The following is a 24,696-nucleotide window of genomic DNA, read 5'->3' as shown; positions in this document are numbered from 1 at the left end:
GAGGCAGTGGGGCTGTTGGGGGCATTATGTGAGGCAGTGGGGCTGTTGGGGCAATATGTGAGGCAGTGGGGCTGTTGGGGCAATCTGTGAGGCAGTGGGGCTGTTGGGGCAATATGTGAGGCAGTGGGGCTGTTGGGGGCAATATGTGAGGCAGTGGGGCTGTTGGGGGCAATCTGTGAGGCAGTGGGGCTGTTGGGGGCAATATGTGAGGTAGTGGGGCTGTTGGGGGCAATCTGTGAGGTAGTTAGGTTATTGGGGGCAATCTGTGAGGTAGTTAGGTTATTGGGGGCAATATATACACACACACTATATCAAACACACGCACAGTCATTACATTGGGACCCACTCGGGAGCGCGCCCTATCACATGACCAACCCGCCCCTCCCCCTACTGAAACTAGTGACACACACACCGGCCGCTCTCCCCACGCCTTCCTGCCGGGCCACGCCCTCCCGCTCCCTGATTGGCCCACTTGGATGAGTCGCTCTTCCCTGATTGGCTCCCCGCTCGGCGCAGGCTGCGGTGGGAAATTGGAAAGTAGATTTGCGCGCCGCAGAGTTGGCGCCCGGGGATTCAAACCGGAGGAACGCGGGATCGGCGGCCTGAGGGTGAGTGTTACCGGGTCCAACTGCTGCTCCACAGCCCCCGCCTTTGGTCTGTATCGGCTTTATCCTGAGTAATATCATCTGTGTGTGTGAGAGATATATATATATATATATATATATATAACATTCATTATACAGGGGATTCAGGCGGCCCCGGCACATATATGTGTATATACAGTGTGTAATGTGTAATACTGGGGTGTATATGGGGCTGTATGTGGGGCCGCAGGGTTACAGTATGTGTGTGTAGGGCTCGGTGGGAGTTACAGTTCAGCTGAAGGGAAGCAGGTTGTATATATATATATATATATATATATCTCACACACACAGGAGCTATTTGATTTATAGTGGCCCCTTGGCACCAGGAGAGGATGTATTACCCTAGGGCCACTCAAAAAAAAAAAAAAGGCCTGTAGGTGCCCCTGTATACTGCGCCCGCCCCTGTAGGTGCCCCTGTATACTGCGCCCGCCCCTGTAGGTGCCCCTGTATACTGCGCCCGCCCCTGTATACTGCGCCCACCCCTGTAGGGGCCCCTGTATACTGCACCCACCCCTGTAGGGGCCCCTGTATACTGCGCCCACCCCTGTAGGTGCCCCTGTATACTGCGCCCGCCCCTGTAGGTGCCCCTGTATACTGCGCCCACCCCTGTAGGTGCCCCTGTATACTGCGCCCACCCCTGTAGGTGCCCCTGTATACTGCACCCGCCCCTGTAGGTGCCCCTGTATACTGCACCCGCCCCTGTAGGGGCCCCTGTATACTGCGCCCGCCCCTGTAGGTGCCCCTGTATACTGCACCCACCCCTGTAGGGGCCCCTGTATACTGCGCCCACCCCTGTAGGTGCCCCTGTATACTGCACCCGCCCCTGTAGGGGCCCCTGTATACTGCACCCGCCCCTGTAGGTGCCCCTGTATACTGCACCCGCCCCTGTAGGTGCCCCTGTATACTGCACCCGCCCCTGTAGGTGCCCCTGTATACTGCACCCGCCCCTGTAGGGGCCCCTGTATACTGCACCCGCCCCTGTAGGTGCCCCTGTATACTGCACCCGCCCCTGTAGGTGCCCCTGTATACTGCACCCGCCCCTGTAGGTGCCCCTGTATACTGCACCCGCCCCTGTAGGGGCCCCTGTATACTGCACCCGCCCCTGTAGGTGCCCCTGTATACTGCGCCCACCCCTGTAGGGGCCCCTGTATACTGCGCCCACCCCTGTAGGTGCCCCTGTATACTGCACCCGCCCCTGTAGGTGCCCCTGTATACTGCGCCCGCCCCTGTAGGGGCCCCTGTATACTGCACCCACCCCTGTAGGTGCCCCTGTATACTGCGCCCACCCCTGTAGGTGCCCCTGTATACTGCGCCCGCCCCTGTAGGTGCCCCTGTATACTGCACCCGCCCCTGTAGGTGCCCCTGTATACTGCACCCGCCCCTGTAGGGGCCCCTGTATACTGCGCCCGCCCCTGTAGGTGCCCCTGTATATTGCGCCCACCCCTGTAGGTGCCCCTGTATACTGCGCCCGCCCCTGTAGGTGCCCCTGTATACTGCGCCCACCCCTGTAGGCGCCCCTGTATACTGCGCCCGCCCCTGTAGGTGCCCCTGTTTACTGCGCCTGCAGGTTGGTGCTATAAAATCTAGGTGGCACTATAGGGGGTATGTATTAGATAATGGGTAAACCCTAGATGCCCTGGCTACATGGGAGGCACTAGTGGGGGGTTCAATCTGTATGTTCAGCTCTATAAAGCCATTTGCAGGGGCCCGAGTGTAACCGGCCCTTTCAGGCTGCGCAGTTAGGGGGGCAAGTGGGCACCCTCAGCTCTTTATTGATACGTGAAACCCCTCCCCTTGGTACCTGCAGGGAGCAAATAAGGGTCTAACCCCAAATGTCACCTTAAATGACCTCCGGGCTGTGCTACCCTGCCTCCCCTCCAGGGGCAATAGAGCAATTGGCTGGATCCTCCGCTAAAACAGTTGCCTCTTGTGGGCAATTAAACATATAATGATGCCCATAACCCCCCTGGGTTGTTTCTAGTTATGTCTTTCCCACTTTTATGTACTTTTGCACTTTAATTCAGCATTTATTTCCCAGGGCACATTTCCCAGCATCCTCTGCGGGACACGTGTATAATTTCGCTGTGTTGGTTTATTTACAGGTCATGTGTATGTGAGAATATTCTGAACCCCGGGCAAATACATACCTACTGCCCCCCAGCCATGGAGGAGGGATCTAAGGTCTGTATTTAGATATCATTGGTGCAGAGTAGCAGAGGGGCGTGTTTAATAGGTGACTGACAGATCTCTTTCCTCTCTGCAGGAAAACTGTGGGTTCAATGGAAGTCCCATGGGCAGCAGGTCCCCCCCAAAGCAGCTCACATCTGCAGCCTCAGTGTTGGGGGAGATCCAGATTGCAGCCGCCAATTTAAAGACCCCTACAAAGCCTCAGGAACGGAACAATGCCGACCCCTGGACCCCAACGGCCAATCTCAAAATGCTGATCAGCGCCGCCAGCCCCGAGATCCGGAACCGGGAGCGAGAGATCTTGGAGGTAAAGGAGGTGGCGACGGTTTAAAGGGGAAACAGAAATCATCTAAAGGTTCCAATCTGCAAAAATCTATAAGTTTATTACATAAAGGTGAAGTTCCCTTTAAACAGGGACAGCAGAGGGCGCTCCTGTTCCACATTCAGGATATTGTCAGCGAACGACTGATTGGTTTAATTAAATTGCAAAAGTGCTCAGAAGAGCAATCTGATTGTGGATTTATATTGGTGGGAGGGTGTCCCCTTTAAATGTCCAGAAGCCTAATGTCTATATTGCTTGGTACATGCATTAGCTGCCATACTGCTTCCTCTACCCAAGTCACATGACACATCCCATGCCCCCCCTGTGGCCATATTATATCATTGGGCCACTGGAGGGTGGGTAAGGGGCAGTTAGTGTGTATCTATCCTGCCCCCCGTCTCATACAAATCCTTACTCAACAGGAGCAGTTTTCTGGAGATGAACTGGAAAAGACGCTGCCGAGCCGGAAGGAGAAGAGTTTGGGGTTACTGTGCCATAAGTTCCTGGCACGCTACCCCAGTTACCCCAATCCTGCTGTGAATAACAGTATCTGCCTGGATGAAGTTGCTGGGGAGCTGAGTGAGTTTGGTTTTACTTCCCCTTTACATTGCCCAAGGCAGCAGAACGTTCCACAGGGGGGCGCTATGGGGGCTGCAATCCTATTTCTACCAGATGCTGTAGGAATGGTGTGAAAGTCCAAGGGGGGGTGTAAATCTCACTGCCCTGTGACATTCCCCACACACTGAATCCTTACTGTTGGGCAGGGGGGCTCTGGCGCTGGGTGGCATGTAGGAAATGATACCAGTGCAATTATTGAATATAGTATCTCTGCGGCTGTGTTTATTCTGACTCCTGAAACAATGTAGCAGAAGGCAGCTAATTACCAGCCCTGGGGGAGACCCGACTCCGGCTACTTTGTATCACTAATTCATTACGTTTATTCGCAGGCGTCGAGCGCAGGCGCATCTACGACATCGTCAACGTGCTGGAGAGTCTGCATATGGTCAGCCGCTTGGCCAAAAACAAGTACATCTGGCACGGCCGGCTCAATCTGAGCAAAACGTTCGACGCGCTGAAGAAGGTCGGCGAGGAGAACCGATACGGGGAGCAGATCCAGCTGCTGCGGAAGCGAGAGCAGGAAGAATGCGATTCCCAGAATTCCCCCAATGCGGAAACGCAAAAGCCTCTTGCTAAGCAGCCGGAAGTCGGGTTTGTGGAGCTGCCCGGATTGGAGTTCCGAGCTGGTGAGTATCCGCCTAGTGTGCTGTTCCTGCTGAATTGTGCTTAGTACAGGGGAATCCCTATGTGCCATAGTTTTATGGTATCTCTCTGTACAGGCTATGGGCAAACTTAGGGGGCTGTTCCTGCTGAATTGTGCTTAGTACAGGGGAATCCCTATGTGCCATAGTTTTATGGTATCTCTCTGTACAGGCTATGGGCAAACTTAGGGGGCTGTTCCTGCTGAATTGTGCTTAGTACAGGGGAATCCCTATGTGCCATAGTTTTATGGTATCTCTCTGTACAGGCTATGGGCAAACTTAGGGGGCTGTTCCTGCTGAATTGTGCTTAGTACAGGGGAATCCCTATGTGCCATAGTTTTATGGTATTTCTCTGTACAGGCTATGGGCAAACTTAGGGGGCTGTTCCTGCTGAATTGTGCTTAGTACAGGGGAATCCCTATGTGCCATAGTTTTATGGTATCTCTCTGTACAGGCTATGGGCAAACTTAGGGGGCTGTTCCTGCTGAATTGTGCTTAGTACAGGGGAATCCCTATGTGCCATAGTTTTATGGTATCTCTCTGTACAGGCTATGGGCAAACTTAGGGGGCTGTTCCTGCTGAATTGTGCTTAGTACAGGGGAATCCCTATGTGCCATAGTTTTATGGTATCTCTCTGTACAGGCTATGAGCAAACTTAGGGGGCTGTTCCTGCTGAATTGTGCTTAGTACAGGGGAATCCCTATGTGCCATAGTTTTATGGTATCTCTCTGTACAGGCTATGGGCAAACTTAGGGGGCTGTTCCTGCTGAATTTTGCTTAGTACAGGGGAATCCCCGTCAGTGAGTTGGGGGTTACTATTAGAGCTGACCGGTACCCCCCCCCCCTCTCTCTCTGTAGCGTCGGTGAATAGCAGGAAAGAGAAGTCCCTGCGAGTAATGAGCCAGCGCTTCGTGATGCTGTTCCTTGTGTCGGACCCTCAGATCGTTAGCCTGGAAGTTGCTGCTAAAATATTAATTGGGGAGGACCAACTGGAGGATTTGGACAAAAGCAAATTTAAAAGTAAGTCCTGTCGGCCACTAGCAAGTCTATAAATCTGGCCCCAATACCTGCATTTGTTTCCTTTGCTCTATTAACCATGTAGTGGCCACTGCGCAGCCTGTAGCAGGGATGTATAGTTCAATCCCATTCCCGCTGGCTGTGGCCTTTGGCATAAAATCACACAATGGGGGGTCATTTATCAACACTGGGCAGTAACCCATGGCAACCAATTAAACTGTTGTGTTTATTTTACCTGCAGCAGGCTGAAACAGTAAATAGCTGGTTGGTTGCTATGGGTTACTGCCTATGGGTATATTTGCTCAGCATTGATACATGAGCCCCAATGTGTCATTCAGTTGTAGAACTACTAAACTCACCATCATGCTCACAGCAGCTCTTTCTGTCCCCGCAGCGAAGATCCGGCGCCTGTACGATATCGCCAATGTCCTGACCAGCCTCAATCTCATAAAGAAAGTCCACGTGACGGAGGAGAAGGGGAGGAAGCCGGCTTTCCAGTGGACGTGCCCGGAGTTGTGTACAGACGACCAAGGTTTGTCTGCCCTTTAATGCTGTGGGAACTCTCTCCTCCCTGTGCTGTAGGGGGAAGTGCCCCTTTATCGAATTGTTTCTCTGTTTCTGGGCTGCTCTCTTTCCCATGGTCCGGGAGGGAATTCCCATTGCACCTTTGGGATGTAGAAATAAGGTTATATCCACTAGATGGCGCTCTTCATCAAACTGACCCGTACGGAGCATTACTGTGGGGAATAAGCACATTCGGCCTAAGGAAAGAACCCCTTACACCACTCTGACCAATGAGAGGGCAGAAGGCCAAGAATATGACATGTGGACAGGGCACATCCCTTTGATTTAACTTTTAGTTCAAATTGAGTCAATTTGCAATTGGTCTTCATTTTTTATTTGTAGTTTTTTAGTTATTTCATTTTCAGTACAGTTTGGAATTTCAGCAGGTATTTGGTCGCTAGGGTCCAAGTAAACTTAGCAACCAGGGAGCAGTTTGAATGAGAGGCTGGTGTATTTATAGGAGAGGCCTGACTAGAAAAGAAAGTTACAAAAAGTAACAAAACTGGGGCCTCACAGGGCAATCGATTTTTTTTTGGCTGCCGGGGCAACGAATTCTGTTTAAAAACTACAGAGTTGGTAGAAGAAGAAAAATAAACTAAACAAGACCAATTGAAAAGTTGCTTAGAATTGGGCATTCTATAACAAATTAAAGGTGAACCACCCCAGAATGCTTCTGGCTGGGTGCTGGGAGTTGCACTGTGGGTTCTGACTGCTGCTGATATTGTTACAGAGAACAGATCCAGCCCCGCTGCACTTACCCCCGTGGCCATAGACCTGAGCTCCCCAAAGGAGAACTGTGCCAAAAACCTCTTTGCCTCCGGAGGCAAAACCTTTACCCGCCACCCGTCTCTGATAAAACTCGCCAAAAGCATCGAGAACGACCGCAGGAAGATCAACTCGGCGCCCTCCAGCCCCATAAAGAGCGGTATGTGTTGTGCGTATGGCAGCCCCCGCCCGTATTGCCCCCGGGCAGAACCTTTACACTGACTTGTGCTTCTCTGCTACAGGAGACGGGTCCTCCAGCGCAGCCTCCAAAATGGCCCAACTTGCAGCGATTTGCAAACAGCAGCTCCAGCAGTCCAGGTGAGTTACAGCCGCACGTTGGGGGGCTATAGGCTGGCTGGGGGTTATATGGGGGGGGGCAGAATTAGTATGGCAGTGCTGGCACTGTGCACTCAGGATCTTCTTTCCCATTGCAGGGATCAGACTAAGGTGAAGCTGAAGGTCTCCGCTTGCAAAGCCAAATCCACCGTGAAACAGCCGGGGGGCTCCGATAAGAACCAGACCCCCACCTACTGCCGAGCCATCCCTCTGCTCCATCCTCACCCCAGTGCTGCTCCCCCCTACACTGTCATTGTGCAGCCCCCCCAGGAACAGACTCTCTCCAGGCAGAGCCCCCCAGCCCTGGCACATTCTGTTCCTCTAGCTCAGGGCTACACGAATAGAACCCCCCCAGAGGCGCCTTTACAGGGGGGGAGACACGAGGGAGACGGCACGTCGCACAGCGAGGATCATTCGGCCCAGGAGCGGCACCCCAAACGGCTCCCCGAGTCCGACCGCGGCTGCACCTCGAAAAGGATGAAAAGTTCTGCGGTAGATGATGTGACAGAGGTGCGCAACAAATCCCTTCCCCAATCTCATTCCTACTGTTGCTTTTATTTGTGTTCCCTTTTTTCCTCCTACCCATACGTATAAATACAAATATACAGAGAAGGAATGTTCTGGGCACACAATAAGCTGTACCCCCATACTGTACTGTCTAAGGGAAACACTATGGCACCTCCTACCCATATGTATAAATACAAATATACAGAGAGGGAATGTTCTGGGCACACAATAAGCTGTACCCCCATACTGTACTGTCTAAGGGAAACACTATGGCACCCCCTACCCATACGTATAAATACAAATATACAGAGAAGGAATGTTCTGGGCACACAATAAGCTGTACCCCCATACTGTACTGTCTAAGGGAAACACTATGGCACCCCCTACCCATATGTATAAATACAAATATACAGAGAAGGAATGTTCTGGGCACACAATAAGCTGTACCCCCATACTGTACTGTCTAAGGGAAATACTATGGCACCCCCTACCCATATGTATAAATACAAATATACAGAGAAGGAATGTTCTGGGCACACAATAAGCTGTACCCCCATACTGTACTGTCTAAGGGAAACACTATGGCACCCCCTACCCATATGTATAAATACAAATATCCAGAGAAGGAATGTTCTGGGCACACAATAAGCTGTACCCCCATACTGTACTGTCTAAGGGAAACACTATGGCACCCCCTACCCATATGTATAAATACAAATATCCAGAGAAGGAATGTTCTGGGCACACAATAAGCTGTACCCCCATACTGTACTGTCTAAGGGAAACACTATGGCACCTCCTACCCATATGTATAAATACAAATATACAGAGAAGGAATGTTCTGGGCACACAATAAGCTGTACCCCCATACTGTACTGTCTAAGGGAAACACTATGGCACCTCCTACCCATATGTATAAATACAAATATACAGAGAAGGAATGTTCTGTGGAACAACCAGTGGCCGGTGGGGAGTAAGAGCAGAATGTACAGAGAATTAATTGGGCACAGAACGTTCCTGTAGAACTGGTACCAGAGACATCAGGATCTTAGAGACTCGGCCAAGGAATCCAGTTCTAATTCAGGGCCTAAAGGGGGGGGACACGTTCTGTGTATAAACTGTACATAGGGTACAATGTGCTACCGGGGCTAATCCCTGGAGTTAAGGGAGGGGCTGGGGCAACTATCACAACTGTTAACCCTTTTGTTTTTGCTTTTCTAGACTCTCTATCCGTCTGGTTATCTAATTCCCATACATTTGGCCCCAGTGGCCCCTGAACCCAGTAAAGAGAACACGGGCCCCTCCTCGGAGAACAAGCTCTTTACCTCCCCAATTCCAGGTAGGACGGAACCCCCTTATATACAGATTCCTTGGCTCTTCAGGCAGCGCTACATGCCCATTATAATGCCCCTGTCCCATTCTGCCCCCTGCAGGAGTCTTCCCTCTCAAGCTTATGTTCTCTCCCGGCCCGGTGACGGCGGTTCCGGTTATGAGCCGCGGCGGGCAGCACGTTGGAGGTGGGTCGGGTTCTGCCTCTAGGAGCCCCAGCCCGGGAATGTTCACTTTCGCCCTACAGAACAGAGAGCTGATCTCGGCAGGACTCCCCCAAGGGGCTACCGTGTCACCGCGCAATGGGAGGGGCCAAGAGGAGCTGTCTGCGGCTTCAGTGTTAAACTGTAAACATGTGTCCCCAGTGCCTTATCACGGGCAGCCATTCACCGTATTTGCCTTGCAGCAGGTAAGTGCCCCCGGGTGCAGCTCTTCCCTCTCCTCTTATCTGCATTAGGGTTCTCATCAGCTTCACTTTCTCCCCGCACCCCCAAACTGTAGCTGAACTGCTCTATAGTCAAGTCCTGGGCACCCAGGAGAGCTCCGATACTTTGTACTTCCTACTTCTGGGCTGTTCTCTTTCCCATGGCCAGGGAGAGGGGGGTTGGGCCTTAGTCTTACATTCCTGAGAGGGTTTCCCCATTACTTTGACTTGAGTTGGAAAGGTGCTTAATGGGGCTTGGCCACAGAGGGGAGCGTCTTCTCTAAGACCATGGGAAAGAGAGCAGCCCAGGAGCAGGAAGTACAGAGAATCAGAGCTCTGTACCTGGATAAGTACTGGGGGGGGATTGGATTCACTTACCCAGGGGGAGGTTCCTGCCTGACCATGGGAAAGAGAGCAGCCCAGGAGCAGGAAGTACAGAGAATCAGAGCTCTGTACCTGGGTAAGTACTGGGGGGGGATTGGATTCACTTACCCAGGGGGAGGTTCCTGCCTGACCATGGGAAAGAGAGCAGCCCAGGAGCAGGAAGTACACAGAATCAGAGTTCTGTACCTGCGTATGGTCTCTGGGGGGAGATTGGATTCACTTACCCGGGGGGGGGGGTTCCTGCCTGACCATGGGAAAGAGAGCAGCCCAGGAGCAGGAAGTACAGAGAATCCAAGCTCGGTACCTGGGTAAGTACTGGGGGGAGATTGGATTCACTTACCTAGGGGGGGGTTCCTGCCTGACCATGGGAAGGAGAGCAGCCCAGGAGCAGGAAGTACAGAGAATCAGAGCTCTGTACCTGGGTATGGTCTCTGGGGAGACAATAATCCTGTCCATGGAGCAGTTCTGAGGTTGGATTCTGCTCTGCTGTGGTCTGTTTATAAATGTTATTACCCACAATCCTCTCTTGAAACCTTTCTATAACTTAACTGACCTGCTTGTTTAATGGTTACAACCTCCATCCCCCAGTAACGTGCAGTGTTTGTTTTCTCTCGTTACTAGTCGGCCGTTCCTGTGACCCCCAAAGGATATCACTCCCTGCAGGAAACGTTCTTCCGTACCCCGGGGGGCATGGGCTGCTCCCCCCCAGAATCTGCACGGAAGCTGGATGTCGGCACAGACGATTAAACTACAGCCAAGCTGAAAATCAAGGATATGAGAGACATAGACAGGCTTTGGATCTGCTGCAGAACTACAACTCCCAGCATCCCCGGCGTGCCAAAGGAGACCTATCCACTTCTGTAGAAGTTTTTTTTTTTAACTTATTTTTTTTTTCTAGAGTATTTTTGGCATCAAAAAATTTTTTAAATCAGGTACTGAGTGATTGTTAGCACTGTGCCTAATCCCTTCCCAGCATTAATATTCCTCTGATCCACTTGAATGGCCACGGTCTGTTTCTCATGCTCTAGGGGAGGGGCCTAGATCCTCTAGAGGAGGAGCCTAGATGCTCTAGAGGAGGAGGAGCATAATGGAGACACTGCCCAGATATATAAATATACTGTGTATATACACGGCGCATCAAACGCAGCCCCCCCAATGGTGTTAACCCCCTGACAGCCATGTGGGGCCCTGCAATTTGATGATATGTGAAATACAGATATTTGCACAATGACCATACTGTGATGTATATACAGTGTTATGTTTTTTGTTTTTTATAAATTACCCCCCTCCCCCCCCCCAAAGGGGTTTGTGGTTTTAATTGTATGACTGTGCAGGAGAAGCTGTTATTGTATTGGGTGGAACAGCAATGCACTCAATCAGGATTTTTTTTGGGGGGGAGAAATACAATTATTTATATATAAAATATTCTCAATGAAATTAAAATTTTGTTGTTGAAGAATTGTTTGTTTTTATGGCACCTCCTACCCATATGTATAAATACAAATATACAGAGAAGGAATGTTCTGGGCACACAATAAGCTGTACCCCCATACTGTACTGTCTAAGGGAAACACTATGGCACCCCCTACCCATATGTATAAATACAAATATACAGAGAAGGAATGTTCTGGGCACACAATAAGCTGTACCCCCATACTGTACTGTCTAAGGGAAACACTATGGCACCTCCTACCCATATGTATAAATACAAATATACAGAGAAGGAATGTTCTGGGCACACAATAAGCTGTACCCCCATACTGTACTGTCTAAGGGAAACACTATGGCACCTCCTACCCATATGTATAAATACAAATATACAGAGAAGGAATGTTCTGGGCACACAATAAGCTGTACCCCCGTACTGTACTGTCTAAGGGAAACACTATGGCACCCCCTACCCATGTGTATAAATACAAATATACAGAGAGGGAATGTTCTGGGCACACAATAAGCTGTACCCCCATACTGTACTGTCTAAGGGAAACACTATGGCACCCCCTACCCATGTGTATAAATACAAATATACAGAGAGGGAATGTTCTGGGCACACAATAAGCTGTACCCCCATACTGTACTGTCTAAGGGAAACACTATGGCACCCCCTACCCATATGTATAAATACAAATATACAGAGAAGGAATGTTCTGGGCACACAATAAGCTGTACCCCCATACTGTACTGTCTAAGGGAAACACTATGGCACCCCCTACCCATATGTATAAATACAAATATACAGAGAAGGAATGTTCTGGGCACACAATAAGCTGTACCCCCATACTGTACTGTCTAAGGGAAACACTATGGCACCCCCTACCCATATGTATAAATACAAATATACAGAGAAGGAATGTTCTGGGCACACAATAAGCTGTACCCCCATACTGTACTGTCTAAGGGAAACACTATGGCACCTCCTACCCATATGTATATAGAAAGTTGGAATGTTCTGGGCAATATTAATTTACCAGAATAACCGTATATCTCCTGTTTAACCCCATGGCTTTCCCATGTGGGTTATCGGGTGACACAGTACAGGCTGCAGCAGGAATGTGGTGACATAATGGAGAATTTCCATGAGGCAAGTGATAAGATGACACCTTGTCTCCGTTACCTTGTAACCTCTCCGGGTTCTGCTACTTGACTTCTGTCACACAGGGGAGACAGGGCCCCTCTCCCACCCACCCTTTATAGAATAATCTGCCATTATCAGTAAGAACCTCCCCTGAGGCTTGTGAAAGGTACCAGGATGCTTTCAGCAGCTATCTGGTTGCTAGGGTTCAAATTACCTTAGCAACTGGGGAGTGGTTTGAATGAGAGACTGGCAAATGAATAGGAGAGGAACTGAATATAAAAAGTAACAAATTGTAGCCTCACAGAGCTATATTATTTTGGCTGCTGGGGTCAGTGACCCCTCTTTGAAGGCTGGAAAGAATAAAAAAACTATATATATATAAAAATAAAATGAAGACCAATTGAAAAGTTGCTCCAGCCTAGGCTCCAATTCCCACAATGCCTTGCATGCTCTGTGCTGTAAAAGACCTGGGAGGTGTGCAAGGCATTGTGGGAAATGTAGTCCAGGTTGGAGTGTTTGTTGTGATGTATTGGGTCACTGCGGCTCTCATAACAGCAGTTCATACCTACAAGGTTGCCAAAGTACCAACTCCATAGCAACGCTTACCCTAAAGTAAATGTGCACCAATTACGCTTTGCTTTTCACTCTTCCCCTAACTGCTAGTTGCTAGGGTCAGTGACACCCAACAACCAAATAATGACAGGCCTGATTTTTACTGCCATTCTGTTTGGACCTTCTCCTATTCACCTCTGAGTCTTCTATTCAAACCACTGCCTCATTGCTAGGGTAATTGGGTCCCTAGCAACCAGAGACATCACATTCTGCATGAGAGCCCCACAGACTGACAGTAATGAATATGGGGATCTCCTAGGGGAAGGTAGGTTGGGTCATTGTACCTTATGTGAGGGTTAGAAAACGGGGCAGTTGTTAATAAAAATACTAAATATTTGCCCTGTGTGCTCAATTGGTTGCCCCGAGGCTCCCATTCGCCTACAAATGCCTTCTCCCCGCCCACTATCCTACCTGGGAGCCAGTAGGAGCAGAGATACTATGGGGCCAGTGATGCTTTGTATCTTTCCCTGCCCCAGTGTTCCCATGAGTCAGAGGCCGGGGGGGGGGGCATCGGGCAATTGCCCAGGGGGGGGGCTATTTCAGGGACAGAGAGATGGGGTTTGTGGCTATGAATAGTGAGTGGGAATCCTGGGTAATAAGTGGAGTCAGCTGGCAGATTTAGCTCCGTGCCCTCCTCCTCCTGCTCCCAGCAGCCCCTTTATCTGCCATTCCTTTGCCATGTACACATGCACTAAATCCGGCCCAAATCTGCCCCACATGCTACATGGCTGGGTGCAATTACAGGAGTTGCACCGGGACCCTCCTACTGGGCTCCTGTACCTTGGCCCTTAGCCAATCGCTCAATTGGTTTATTCTTTTGTCTCTGTCATTCATTTGGATTCAGCAGCATTCTCATTGGTCAGTTCATTTGCATCTGTAATTCATTTGGATTCAGCAGCGTTCTCATTGGTCAGTTCATTTGCATCTGTAATTCATTTGGATTCAGCAGCGTTCTCATTGGTCAGTTCATTTGCATCTGTAATTCATTTGGATTCAGCAGCGTTCTCATTGGTCAGTTCATTTGCATCTGTAATTCATTTGGATTCAGCAGCGTTCTTATTGGTCAGTTCATTTGCATCTGTAATTCATTTGGATTCAGCAGCGTTCTTATTGGTCAGTTCATTTGCCTAGTGGGGCAGTTTTATGGAGGGTTCACACCCCCTTTAGCAAAGGCTATACATTTCCGTTACCCCCTTCATTCCCTATGTAGGACTCCAATCAGAGTATCCCTGGCACACAAACCACTCCCACCCACGGCTGCTAGCTCCTCCCACACAGCCTGAATGGCATCCCTGAGCCCAAACGTTACAGTCACAAACCTCATACAATAAATGGTAGTTATTAAAGGGGAAGTTCACCTTTAAATTAACTGTAAGTATGACACAGACACTGATATAACTTAAAGGTGAACCACCCCTTTAAAGGGGCAGCACTTGTGACTATTGCACCTGTTAATATTAATACTTTGTCCCTTTGTGAACTGCCCCCGGGAATTCAGCCCAATGAAAGCGATTGCAGTTCTGCTGATGTGGAAACAAATTCCGTCAGTTTTTCCTTGGCTTTCCCACAAAACTGAGCTCTGGAATAGCAATAAAATCAAGTGTGGAAAATGCCAATACGACTGCTTACTTCCCCTTTGTTCTCTAATGAGGTAGGAGGTGCCATAGTGTTTCCCTTAGACAGTACAGTATGGGGGTACAGCTTATTGTGTGCCCAGAACATTCCTTCTCTGTATATTTGTATTTATACATATGGGTAGGGGGTGCCATAGTGTTTCCCTTAGACAGTACAGTATGGGGGTACAGCTTATTGTGTGCCCAGAACATTCCTTCTCTGTATATTTGTATTTATACATATGGGTAGGGGGTGCCATAGTGTTTCCCTTAGACAGTACAGTATGGGGGTACAGCTTATTGTGTGCCCAGAACATTCCTTCTCTGTATATTTGTATTTATACATATGGGTAGGGGGTGCCATAGTGTTTCCCTTAGACAGTACAGTATGGGGGTACAGCTTATTGTGTGCCCAGAACATTCCTTCTCTGTATATTTGTATTTATACATATGGGTAGGGGGTGCCATAGTGTTTCCCTTAGACAGTACAGTATGGGGGTACAGCTTATTGTGTGCCCAGAACATTCCTTCTCTGTATATTTGTATTTATACATATGGGTAGGGGGTGCCATAGTGTTTCCCTTAGACAGTACAGTATGGGGGTACAGCTTATTGTGTGCCCAGAACATTCCTTCTCTGTATATTTGTATTTATACATATGGGTAGGGGGTGCCATAGTGTTTCCCTTAGACAGTACAGTATGGGGGTACAGCTTATTGTGTGCCCAGAACATTCCTACTCTGTATATTTGTATTTATACATATGGGTAGGAGGTGCCATAGTGTTTCCCTTAGACAGTACAGTATGGGGGTACAGCTTATTGTGTGCCCAGAACATTCCTTCTCTGTATATTTGTATTTATACATATGGGTAGGGGGTGCCATAGTGTTTCCCTTAGACAGTACAGTATGAGGGTACAGCTTATTGTGTGCCCAGAACATTCCTTCTCTGTATATTTGTATTTATACATATGGGTAGGGGGTGCCATAGTGTTTCCCTTAGACAGTACAGTATGGGGGTACAGCTTATTGTGTGCCCAGAACATTCCTTCTCTGTATATTTGTATTTATACATATGGGTAGGGGGTGCCATAGTGTTTCCCTTAGACAGTACAGTATGGGGGTACAGCTTATTGTGTGCCCAGAACATTCCTTCTCTGTATATTTGTATTTATACATATGGGTAGGGGGTGCCATAGTGTTTCCCTTAGACAGTACAGTATGGGGGTACAGCTTATTGTGTGCCCAGAACATTCCTTCTCTGTATATTTGTATTTATACATATGGGTAGGGGGTGCCACAATACAAGCTAGTAGCTGAGGGTGAATAAATACTTCCCCATGAAGTGTATGTATTTGCTCGGGGGAGGATGCCCGGTTGCTCATTCTGCACTAGGAAGTCACAGAGGATGGAGGGAGAGACACCAGATTTGGGTTTGGGTGCTATAGTAGCGGAGTTTCCCAATTCTGCTGAAAGGGTTAAACAATGAAAGTGAGAGTGAAACTGGACCCAGCGCCGGGGAAGTTCTGACCCTCCCTGCAATTCCTTTGTTATCCTGCCGCTCTGTGTGAGTCTGAGGGAAGAAATCCAGGGGTTGCTCACGTTCTATTTCGGGCCGGGTGAGTTCACAGATGTCCCACCCATTACTCAGTCCCCCCCCCCCCGGGGGGAAGAGCTTTCTGGGGAATTTAAAGGGTTCGGGGAGCCCCCGGCTCAGCACTCTGCAGACTCAGCCCTGGGGGACACACCACCTGCCTGTGAGTAGCAACGGAGGGGGGTTTTATTTGGAAAAAAATGGGGGGACATTTGGGCCAATGAACTGGGGGGCAATTAGAGTCAAGGTGGGAATTCTCTGGATAGAGGGTGGAACTTGATGGGTGCTGGGTGGCGACTGTAACTAAGGTGGCACCCATTGTACAAACAGGGCCAATCAGAAATCATATTATTACTGTACTGCTGGGCATCCCTTTGGCACTGTGGCCACTTGGGCACCAAGCCATTACCCAAAGGCTACTTGTATCCCAAACTGATCCCAGTTAAAGGGGAAATAAACCCAAACATAACAGGCAACTCGTCAGAACAAGCAGGGAGTGCTGAAGGTCACAAACATGGCGGCCCATATTGGCTATATCCAATCATCATAAGGGCCAATGCAGGCTCGTTAGGGGATGATAAAGGAGCCATAATGAGAGGGCGGCAGTTTCTGCCCCAGTCACATGGGTACCAGGAATGCCAGTCAGTGCCAAGCAATGGGTAGAAATAGCAGTGAATATATGAGATTCTGATGGCAGTGTTTCTTTAAAGGGGATGTGAAAGAGTTAATGTTTAGTATGATGTAGAGAGTCATATTCTGAGACAATTTGCAATTGGTCTTCATTTTTTATTATTTGTAGTTTTTTAATTGTTTCAATAATTGTTGAGCAGCTCTCCAGTTTGTATAACAGCTATCTGGTTGCTAAGATCCAAATTACCTTAGCAACCAGGGAGTGGTTTGAATGAGAGACTGATATATCAATAGGAGAGGGGCTGAATAAAAGAAAAAATAGGGAAAAGTACTAACAAAAAAATTGTTGCCTCGCAGAGCAATTGTTTTTGGTTGCCGGGGTCAGTGACCCCCTGTTTGAAAGCTGCAGAGTTTAAAGAAAAAGGCAAATAATTCAAAAACTGTAAGAAATAAATAATAAAGACCAATTGAAAAGTTGCTAAGAATTGGCCGTTCTATAACTGCCCCGCAGCTCCTCTCTCCGAGCCACTGACAGGCTGAAGGATGCCCATCTTGGGTGGGGGCGCCAAGTGTGGCGCTTGTGACAAGACAGTGTACCACGCCGAGGAGATCCAGTGCAATGGGAGGAGCTTCCACAAGCCGTGCTTCATCTGCAGTGAGTAGAGCGGGGCCCTCCTGCCCATCATACGTTGGCATGGTGATGGTTTCGGTGTAGGATATTTGCCCTTGCCCCTATGCTATGGGGGGAACACAGAGATCATCTTATTTCATGTTACCCTTTAGTGTGGGCGGGGTTGGTCCCTCAGTGACTGTTCATGCTGTTATGGGCGTGGCTACTCATGGTGTTGGCACTGGGGGGCCTGACCAATGGGTTAAGCTCAGCTACAGAGCTACCAACCCCATGCCAGGGAGATAGTGATCCAGCCCTGGTGTTTGTACAACCTCTTCACTTTAAAGGGTAACTTGGAATAAAGTCTCACAAGTGGATCATTATCCCCCAAACTACCCGCTTTATAAATAGATCCGGTGGCTCATTGGCGCGACTGGGGCACAGTTGTTGTGCCACCCACACTTCTGCCCCCCCCCCATGCCAGAACTTAATGCGCAGCTGATAAGTGACGAGTTTCAGAGATATTCTGACAATTCCACTTTAAAGGCTTTAGTGGCATCTGCCCTGGCACGGCGCCCGCGGTGATTCTAAGAATAGAAGCGTTTGATCTGCTCTTGGTGCCAGTGCTTGTGCCCATTATATGCCCCGATTAGTGCGGCTATCTTGGCTCTGATAACATCAGTCCAGCTGACCGCTCTCACTGCTTCTAGAACATTCCGCATAAGGAACAATATCCATAGATTAACCTGCCCTTCCCTCCATCCTACTGATACCTACAGAACCTCCGTGTACTTACCCCCAGCACTCAGTGCCCTTATGGGAAGCCCCGGGAGGCCCCAGACTGGTATTAACGCTCTCCATGTTCCCCCGGCTAGTGGTCTGCAGGAAAGCCCTGGACAGCACCACGGTGGCCGCTCACGAGTCTGAAATCTACTGCAAGTCCTGCTATGGGAGGAAATATGGCCCCAAGGGATACGGGTACGGCCAGGGCGCCGGCTGCCTCAGCACCGATACGGGGGAGCGATTTGGCATCGAAGTGGCAGAGTAAGTCCTTCTAATGTGGGATTCTGGGTAATATCCCACCTTACCCCATAATCCCACAGCACCCAGCGCTTCCCTCACAGCCAGGGATTCTGGGTAATATCCCACCTTATCTCATAATCACCCAGCACCCAGCGCTTCCCTCACAGCCAGGGATTCTGGGTAATATCCCACCTTACCCCATAATCACACAGCCCCCAGCGCTTCCCTCACAGCCAGGGATTCTGGGTAATATCCCACCTTCCCCCATAATCACACAGCACCCAGCGCTTCCCTCACAGCCAGGGATTCTGGGTAATATCCCACCTTACCCCATAATCACACAGCACCCAGCGCTTCCCTCACAGCCAGGGATTCTGGGTAATATCCCACCTTACCCCATAATCACACAGCACCCAGCGCTTCCCTCACAGCCAGGGATTCTGGGTAATATCCCACCTTACCCCATAATCACACAGCACCCAGCGCTTCCCTCACAGCCAGGGATTCTGGGTAATATCCCACCTTACCCCATAATCACACAGCCCCCAGCGCTTCCCTCACAGCCAGGGATTCTGGGTAATATCCCACCTTACCCCATAATCACACAGCACCCAGCGCTTCCCTCACAGCCAGGGATTCTGGGTAATATCCCACCTTACCCCATAATCACACAGCACCCAGCGCTTCCCTCACAGCCAGGGATTCTGGGTAATATCCCACCTTACCCCATAATCACACAGCACCCAGCGCTTCCCTCACAGCCAGGTATTCTGGGTAATATCCCACCTTACCCCATAATCACACAGCACCCAGCGCTTCCCTCACAGCCAGGGATTCTGGGTAATATCCCACCTTACCCCATAATCACACAGCACCCAGCTCTTCCCTCACAGCCAGGGATTCTGGGTAATATCCCACCTTCCTCCATAATCACACAGCACCCAGCGCTTCCCTCACAGCCAGGGATTCTGGGTAATATCCCACCTTACCCCATAATCACACAGCACCCAGCGCTTCCCTCACAGCCAGGGATTCTGGGTAATATCCCACCTTACCCCATAATCACCCAGCACCCAGCGCTTCCCTCACAGCCAGGGATTCTGGGTAATATCCTACCTTACCCCATAATCACACAGCACCCAGCACTTCCCTCACAGCCAGGGATTCTGGGTAATATCCTACCTTACCCCATAATCACACAGCACCCAGCACTTCCCTCACAGCCAGGGATTCTGGGTAATATCCCACCTTACCCCATAATCACACAGCACCCAGCGCTTCCCTCACAGCCAGGGATTCTGGGTAATATCCCACCTTACCCCATAATCACACAGCCCCCAGCGCTTCCCTCACAGCCAGGGATTCTGGGTAATATCCCACCTTCCCCCATAATCACACAGCACCCAGCGCTTCCCTCACAGCCAGGGATTCTGGGTAATATCCCACCTTACCCCATAATCACCCAGCACCCAGCGCTTCCCTCACAGCCAGGGATTCTGGGTAATATCCCACCTTACCCCATAATCACACAGCACCCAGCTCTTCCGTTACAGCCAGGGATTCTGGGTAATATCCCACCTTACCCCATAATCACACAGCACCCAGCGCTTCCCTCACAGCCAGGGATTCTGGGTAATATCCCACCTTACCCCATAATCACACAGCACCCAGCGCTTCCCCCACAGCCAGGGATTCTGGGTAATATCCCACCTTACCCCATAATCACACAGCACCCAGCGCTTCCCTCACAGCCAGGGATTCTTGGTAATATCCCACCTTACCCCATAATCACCACAGCACCCAGCGCTTCCCCCACAGCCAGGGATTCTGGGTAATATCCCACCTTACCCCATAATCACCCAGCCCCCAGCGCTTCCCTCACAGCCAGGGATTCTGGGTAATATCCTACCTTACCCCATAATCACACAGCACCCAGCGCTTCCCTCACAGCCAGGGATTCTAGGTAATATCCCACCTTACCCCATAATCACACAGCCCCCCAGCTTCCCCCACAGCCAGGGATTCTGGGTAATATCCCACCTTACCCCATAATCACCCAGCACCCAGCGCTTCCCTCACAGCCAGGGATTCTGGGTAATATCCCACCTTACCCCATAATCACACAGCACCCAGCGCTTCCCTCACAGCCAGGGATTCTGGGTAATATCCCACCTTACCCCATAATCACACAGCCCCCAGCGCTTCCCTCACAGCCAGGGATTGTGGGTAATATCCCACCTTACCCCATAATCACACAGCACCCAGCGCTTCCCTCACAGCCAGGGATTCTGGGTAATATCCCACCTTACCCCATAATCACACAGCCCCCAGCGCTTCCCTCACAGCCAGGGATTGTGGGTAATATCCCACCTTACCCCATAATCACACAGCACCCAGCGCTTCCCTCACAGCCAGGGATTCTGGGTAATATCCCACCTTACCCCATAATCACACAGCACCCAGCTCTTCCCACACAGCCAGGGATTCTGGGTAATATCCCACCTTACCCCATAATCACACAGCCCCCAGCTCTTCCCTCACAGCCAGGGATTCTGGGTAATATCCCACCTTACCCCATAATCACACAGCCCCCCAGCGCTTCCCTCACAGCCAGGGATTCTGGGTAATATCCCACCTTACCCCATAATCACACAGCCCCCAGCGCTTCCCTCACAGCCAGGGATTCTGGGTAATATCCCACCTTACCCCATAATCACACAGCACCCAGCGCTTCCCTCACAGCCAGGGATTCTGGGTAATATCCCACCTTACCCCATAATCACACAGCACCCAGCGCCTCCCTCACAGCCAGGGATTCTGGGTAATATCCCACCTTACCCCATAATCACACAGCACCCCAGCGCTTCCCTCACAGCCAGGGATTCTGGGTAATATCCCACCTTACCCCATAATCACACAGCACCCAGCGCTTCCCTCACAGCCAGGGATTCTGGGTAATATCCCACCTTACCCCATAATCACCCAGCACCCAGCTCTTCCCTCACAGCCAGGGATTCTGGGTAATATCCCACCTTAACCCATAATCACACAGCACCCAGCGCTTCCCCCACAGCCAGGGATTCTGGGTAATATCCCACCTTACCCCATAATCACCCAGCACCCAGCGCTTCCCTCACAGCCAGGCATTCTGTGTAATATCCCACCTTACCCATAATCACACAGCCCCCAGCGCTTCCCTCACAGCCAGGCATTCTGGTAATATCCCACCTTACCCCATAATCACACAGCACCCAGCGCTTCCCTCACAGCCAGGGATTGTGGGTAATATCCCACCTTACCCCATAATCACACAGCACCCAGCGTTTCCCTCACAGCCAGGCATTCTGGGTAATATCCCACCTTACCCCCTTAATCACACAGCCCCCAGCGCTTCCCTCACAGCCAGGGATTCTGGGTAATATCCCACCTTACCCCATAATCACACAGCACCCAGCTCTTCCCTCACAGCCAGGGATTCTGGGTAATATCCCACCTTACCCCATAATCACACAGCCCCCAGCGCTTCCCTCACAGCCAGGGATTCTGGGTAATATCCCACCTTACCCCATAATCACACAGCCCCCAGCGCTTCCCTCACAGCCAGGGATTCTGGGTAATATCCCACCTTACCCCATAATCACACAGCACCCAGCGCTTCCCTCACAGCCAGGGATTCTGGGTAATATCCCACCTTACCCCATAATCACACAGCACCCAGCTCTTCCCCCACAGCCAGGGATTCTGGGTAATATCCCACCTTACCCCATAATCACACAGCACCCAGCGCTTCCCTCACAGCCAGGGATTCTGGGTAATATCCCACCTTACCCCATAATCACACAGCACCCAGCGCTTCCCTCACAGCCAGGCATTCTGGGTAATATCCCACCTTACCCCATAATCACACAGCACCCAGCGCTTCCCTCACAGCCAGGGATTCTGGGTAATATCCCACCTTACCCCATAATCACACAGCCCCCAGCGCTTCCCTCACAGCCAGGCATTCTGGGTAATATCCCACCTTACCCCATAATCACACAGCACCCAGCGTTTCCCTCACAGCCAGGCATTCTGGGTAATATCCCACCTTACCCCCTTAATCACACAGCCCCCAGCGCTTCCCTCACAGCCAGGGATTCTGGGTAATATCCCACCTTACCCCATAATCACACAGCCCCCAGCGCTTCCCTCACAGCCAGGGATTCTGGGTAATATCCCACCTTACCCCATAATCACACAGCACCCAGCGCTTCCCTCACAGCCAGGGATTCTGGGTAATATCCCACCTTACCCCATAATCACACAGCCCCCAGCGCTTCCCTCACAGCCAGGGATTCTGGGTAATATCCCACCTTACCCCATAATCACACAGCCCCCAGCGCTTCCCTCACAGCCAGGGATTCTGGGTAATATCCCACCTTACCCCATAATCACACAGCTACATAACTACCTACAGATATTATCACTGTGTGAGCAAACTGTGCATTTACTCTCCGTACAATTGCGCAGATCCCACCCTGCCCGCGGATCCCCCACAACTACACATACTTCAAAATTCACGCAGAAGTTTGGTGCCACAGAGAAATGCCCCCGGTGCCAGAAATCAGTATACGCCGCCGAGAGAGTGATGGGAGGAGGGCAGGTAAGTGATTTCTGTGCTGCTCTCTGGGGTCTCTGCCCCAATAATAAATAAATAAATATATATATATATATATATATATATATATATATATATATATATATATATATATATATGTACGTACGAAAAGAACAGTAACCCCAAAAGTCTGGGAAGAGAAGCATAGCTCCCTGGTGTCGGCATTCGGGTTCTGAATAGCCCCACTCTAGAACCAACCGAGATAGATTAGTGGTCAGTTCTAGACTGGGTCACACCATAGAGGGGTCACTCACAGCGGGGCCACTTATACTGCACAGAGAATGTTCTAGAAGCGATTGCTGAAAGCTGATTGTGTGTTTTTCCCCTTTCTTCTCCTGCAGCCCTGGCACAAAACCTGCTTCCGCTGTGCCTTTTGTGGCAAAAGTCTGGACTCCACCACCGTAACGGAGAAAGATGGAGAGATATACTGCAAAGGTCTGGCAAATACAAGGGGGCGGGGCACTTAAATGGGTGGGGCTTTTACAATTTTTTTTTATATGGTTCGGTAAAGAAGTGATGTATGTATGTATATCTTTATTTATAAAGCGCTACTTACAGTATATACTTATATTACGGCATCCAAGGGCCTGCGCCTAGGTCAGCAGGTTTTGGGGGGTGGGTGCTGATATTAATAATATATGCCCCGGATTTCCATAAGAAGTCTGGTGACGGAGCTGGGGGGCGTGAGGAGTAGGGGGTCGGGTAGGTATTTCACACACATGACATAGGGGGTGTATTTAGGTGTTGGGGGGAGTGGGGAGAGTTGGGGGCACAGGGCCAGAGATAGGGGAAAGTTGGTGTCAAAGGCAGAACCAACAGCTGTTTCAGTAGGCAGAACCAGCAGTGCAATTACCAGATGGGACCTGTTATAATGGTACAGATCAAGTCAGGTGACCTTTTGTTAGGGGATTCTGGGAATTGTAGTTTGATAACAGAGAGGGCCTCAAGCTGGACTTTCTGGGGTAAAACAAACATATAAAGAAAGCAGTGATTTCTATCTAATGACACCCCACCGCCTTATACATAATACCCCTTATATCCTTCTTTCTGCCCCCAGTGTGCTATGCAAAGAGCTTTGGCCCCAAGGGGATCGGATTCGGTGGGCTCACACAGGTGGAACAGAAAGAGTCCTAGGCCTTTCTCCTTCTCACACTGAGATCTACCGCCGGTTCTCACTCAGTACTGGAAGTACCACCATTACCCGGGCAGTCGGCCTCCTCCCCACTGTGTTTGTACCAGTAGCTCAATCACTGCAGGGCGGGGCTAAATCTATCCAACCAATCAAATACCATTGGACATGGAACATTATGGCCACTTCTCTCAATTTCCTACAAACCATCATGTGATCCCATGTTTGTTATTCTGCAGTTCAGCTGATCACTGCCCCCTGTAAGGCTGTAGCGCCCTCTAGGGGATTTTTGCAGGGATTTGGAGCTGCCTCCATGCTCCCAGCCAGTGGAAGAGATCCCTACGTGTGTGCCATTTTGGGACATCCCCCGAGGAACCTGTTCACTGCATATGGGGGCTCTATGTTTAGGGGGGTTTGCCTGATAACTGGAACATAATTCAGCCTGATTATAAATAATAAACGCAGAAATAAAATCTCAGACCTGGTGTGTTTTATGCAAACGCTCTCAATCCTTG

The 24,696-nt window shown here is 50.1% G+C and overlaps 2 protein-coding genes across 4 annotated transcripts; both read left to right on the top strand.

The window, feature by feature from the left end:
* Positions 1-492: 492 nt before the first annotated feature.
* e2f8 (E2F transcription factor 8) lies at positions 493-11,196 on the top strand. Of its 2 annotated transcripts, none has more exons than XM_004913337.4 (13): positions 493-608; positions 2,748-2,826; positions 2,909-3,139; positions 3,577-3,733; positions 4,102-4,398; positions 5,272-5,433; positions 5,825-5,962; positions 6,725-6,919; positions 7,002-7,077; positions 7,194-7,605; positions 8,824-8,941; positions 9,036-9,340; positions 10,361-11,196. In XM_004913337.4, exons 2-13 carry the CDS (start codon positions 2,809-2,811, stop codon positions 10,484-10,486), a joined length of 2,235 nt encoding a protein of 744 aa, XP_004913394.1. In that variant the 5' UTR covers positions 493-608; positions 2,748-2,808; the 3' UTR covers positions 10,487-11,196. The 2 variants fall into 2 exon arrangements, with proteins under 2 accessions (XP_004913394.1, XP_002942881.1); XM_002942835.5 differs by having other exon boundaries at positions 2,684-2,826.
* Positions 11,197-16,188: 4,992 nt separating this feature from the next.
* Positions 16,189-24,659, top strand: csrp3 (cysteine and glycine rich protein 3). 2 transcript variants are annotated; one of them, XM_012960867.3, is made up of 7 exons: positions 16,189-16,295; positions 17,274-17,417; positions 18,248-18,416; positions 22,905-23,037; positions 23,394-23,487; positions 24,110-24,190; positions 24,231-24,659. In XM_012960867.3, exons 2-6 carry the CDS (start codon positions 17,306-17,308, stop codon positions 24,184-24,186), a joined length of 585 nt encoding a protein of 194 aa, XP_012816321.1. In that variant the 5' UTR covers positions 16,189-16,295; positions 17,274-17,305; the 3' UTR covers positions 24,187-24,190; positions 24,231-24,659. The 2 variants fall into 2 exon arrangements, with proteins under 2 accessions (XP_012816321.1, NP_001006836.1); NM_001006835.1 differs by having other exon boundaries at positions 16,267-16,295; positions 24,110-24,654.
* The last annotated feature ends 37 nt before the right edge of the window (positions 24,660-24,696 follow it).

The sequence above is a fragment of the Xenopus tropicalis genome, chromosome 4, assembly GCF_000004195.4.
Source record: "Xenopus tropicalis strain Nigerian chromosome 4, UCB_Xtro_10.0, whole genome shotgun sequence".
In the NCBI taxonomy this organism is placed as follows: Eukaryota; Metazoa; Chordata; class Amphibia; order Anura; family Pipidae; genus Xenopus; species Xenopus tropicalis.
This window is presented reverse-complemented; position numbering and strand designations above follow the sequence as displayed.

Bases quoted from the DNA above. Each gene is read 5' to 3' on its own strand.
- e2f8 (XM_004913337.4), top strand. The intron at 4,399-5,271 runs GTGAGTATCCGC...CTCTCTCTGTAG, and splicing joins CGGATTGGAGTTCCGAGCTG to CGTCGGTGAATAGCAGGAAA. The intron at 5,963-6,724 runs GTTTGTCTGCCC...ATATTGTTACAG, and splicing joins GTTGTGTACAGACGACCAAG to AGAACAGATCCAGCCCCGCT.
- csrp3 (XM_012960867.3), top strand. From the start codon at position 17,306: ATGCCCATCTTGGGTGGGGGCGCCAAGTGTGGCGCTTGTGACAAGACA. The intron at 23,038-23,393 runs GTAAGTGATTTC...CTTCTCCTGCAG, and splicing joins GAGTGATGGGAGGAGGGCAG to CCCTGGCACAAAACCTGCTT. The intron at 23,488-24,109 runs GTCTGGCAAATA...TTCTGCCCCCAG, and splicing joins TGGAGAGATATACTGCAAAG to TGTGCTATGCAAAGAGCTTT.